The sequence below is a fragment of the Alosa alosa genome, chromosome 24 (assembly GCF_017589495.1).
Source record: "Alosa alosa isolate M-15738 ecotype Scorff River chromosome 24, AALO_Geno_1.1, whole genome shotgun sequence".
Lineage (NCBI taxonomy): Eukaryota > Metazoa > Chordata > Actinopteri > Clupeiformes > Clupeidae > Alosa > Alosa alosa.
This window is the reverse complement of record NC_063212.1, coordinates 16,014,335-16,016,726: the sequence shown is the minus strand read 5'-3', so window position 1 is coordinate 16,016,726 and position 2,392 is coordinate 16,014,335. Positions and strand designations below refer to the sequence as shown.

General features: G+C 46.9%; 1 protein-coding gene across 1 annotated transcript in view; it reads right to left on the bottom strand.

Annotated features, from left to right (window-relative positions):
* btr12 (bloodthirsty-related gene family, member 12) overlaps positions 1–461 on the bottom strand; it is a 14,041-nt gene extending 13,580 nt beyond the window's left edge. The window contains exon 1 of the mRNA XM_048235958.1: positions 257–461. Coding sequence (XP_048091915.1) covers positions 257–269 — 13 coding nt within the window. The 5' untranslated portion in view covers positions 270–461. The remainder of the gene's footprint in view (positions 1–256) is intronic.
* Between the last annotated feature and the right edge of the window lie 1,931 nt (positions 462–2,392).

Below are 2,392 nucleotides of genomic sequence, written 5' to 3'. Positions count from 1 at the left end.
AACTCAAAGCTGCCACAAATACACTCCTTACCGTGGAAAAACCCAGCGGGTAAAGCTCACAATAGCACACTAGTAAAAGAAAATTGGCCACTTTGATGAACATCATGTGCCAGTCAAGACTGATTGAAATGTTTACATAGCATATTTTATCTAGCATAATTATGATATGAATAGTATATGAATATATAATGAATAATTAATGATTATATTTGTATTTATTTTTCCAGAGCAGATGCAGATCAACTGAAGGACTTACTCTGTGTGGTCATGTTGTCTTCTGGTGAGGCTGTAAGGTCCAGACACAGCACTGACCTATTCCCTCTGTCTCTCTGTCTCTCTGTCTCTCTCTCTCTCTCTCTCTCTCTCAGCGGCCTATTTAAGATGTAGAACTTTAGTCCAGAGCTGAAATGGTCTTTATACACCTGTTATATACCACTGTTATATACCACATACCACCACTTTCTTCCTCCTCTTATCTTCCACATATCTCCACTTTCTCTCCTCTCTCTCTCTCTCTCTTCTTGCTTGCTTCTCACAGATATTTACCCCATAAAAATGGGAATAACTCAACTTCCTCTCTCTCTCTCTCTCTTCCTTTCTCTGTGTCAGACTCTAAGAGAGGACGTAGGCCAGTACAGCTCCGCCTCATAGTTAAGTTGTTTCTGGGTGTGTCTTTCTCACCTGTGTAAAGAGTGGGTGTGTGTGTACTTTACTACTATTGTGCAAGTCATTGTGTAAGAGAGAGCAGGTGAGAGAGAGAGAGAGAGAGAGAGAGAGAGAGAGAGAGAGAGAGAGAGAGAATTATTAACCAGACAACCAAGATTTACGACCTCAGTCAACAGCCATCAGACACACAGATCTCAGATGCACCCCTCCCCCTCCCCTCCCCTTACACCCCTCACCATTACAAAATATCAAGTGACAGTCCAACTTAAGAAATTGCACAGCAATAAAGCAGCTGGGCCTGACAGACTGTGCCCAAGTCTACTCAAGGCCTGTGCTGCTGAACTGGGGGAGCCACTGAAGCACATCTTCAATTTGAGCCTACGCCTTGGACAAGTTCCAACACTGTGGAAGACATCATGTCTCACCCCTGTCCCTAAGAAGCCACACCCTAGTGAGCTTAATGACTACAGACCTGTCGCTCTTACATCACATGTGATGAAGACAATGGAGCGGATGGTCTTAGGCATGCTCAGACCCCAGGCACGCCATGCACTAGACCCGTTACAGTTTGCTTACCAGGAGAAAGTGGGCGGGACGATGCCATCACTTATCTTCTACACAGGACACATTCCCACCTAGACAAGGGGAAAAGTGCTGTGAGAATCATGTTCTTTGATTTCTCAAGTGCTTTTAACACCATCCAGCCCCTCAGATTGGGAGACAAGCTCTTGCAGATGGGTGTGGACGCTCACCTGGTAACCTGGATTACAGATTACCTGACCGAGCGACCACAGTTCGGTCAGGACTGAAGAACTGTCTCTCTGACACTGTGATCTGGCACCGAGAGCCACAGGGAACTGTGCTCTCTCCAGTCCTGTTCACCCTGTACACATCTGACTTCTGCTACAACACCGAAGTCATGCCACATGCAGAAGTTTTCTGATGATACTGCAATTGTGGGGTGTATCAGGAACGGGCAGGAGGAGGAGTACAGGAGCCTGGTGGAGGACTTTGTGCAATGGTGCAAACTCAATCATCTTCAACTTAACACTTCAAAGACCAAGGAGATGGTGGTGGATTTCCGCAGGTCTAAGCCCACTCTGCTACCAGTCCACATTGATGGGGTCAATGTGGAGGTGGTTAGCACCTACAAGTATCTAGGTCTCCACCTGGATAATAAACTGGACTGGTCAGCCAACACTGACGCACTCTACAAGAAAGGGCAGAGCAGGCTGTACTTCCTGAGGAGGCTGTTCAATGTGTGCAGTAAGCTCCTCAGGATGTTCTACCAGTCTGTTGTTGCCAGCGTCCTCTTCTATGCAGTAGTATGCTGGGGAGGAAGCACAAGGAAGAAGGATGTGGGGCGAATTGACAGGCTGGTAAGGAAAGCTGGCTCTGTAGTTAGAGCTGAACTGGAGTGCATCACTTCACTATCTGACAAAAGGACCTGAACAAACTGATCAACATCTTGGACAATGAGTGTCACCCACTCCACAGCACTATTGTTAAGCAGAAGAGCCTGATCAGCTGGAGACTTCGCTCACTGCCTTGCACAACTGACAGACTGAGAAAGTCATTTGTCCCCAGGGCCATTGAACTGTTCAATGCCTCACTTAAGGGAAGAGGAGAGATAGACTTCTCTGCATAGTCTGTCTGCCTCTTCACCCCCTCCATGTTTGGTACTGTCTGTCCACTAGCCACTTGTACCACTGTCTTTATGCCTCAC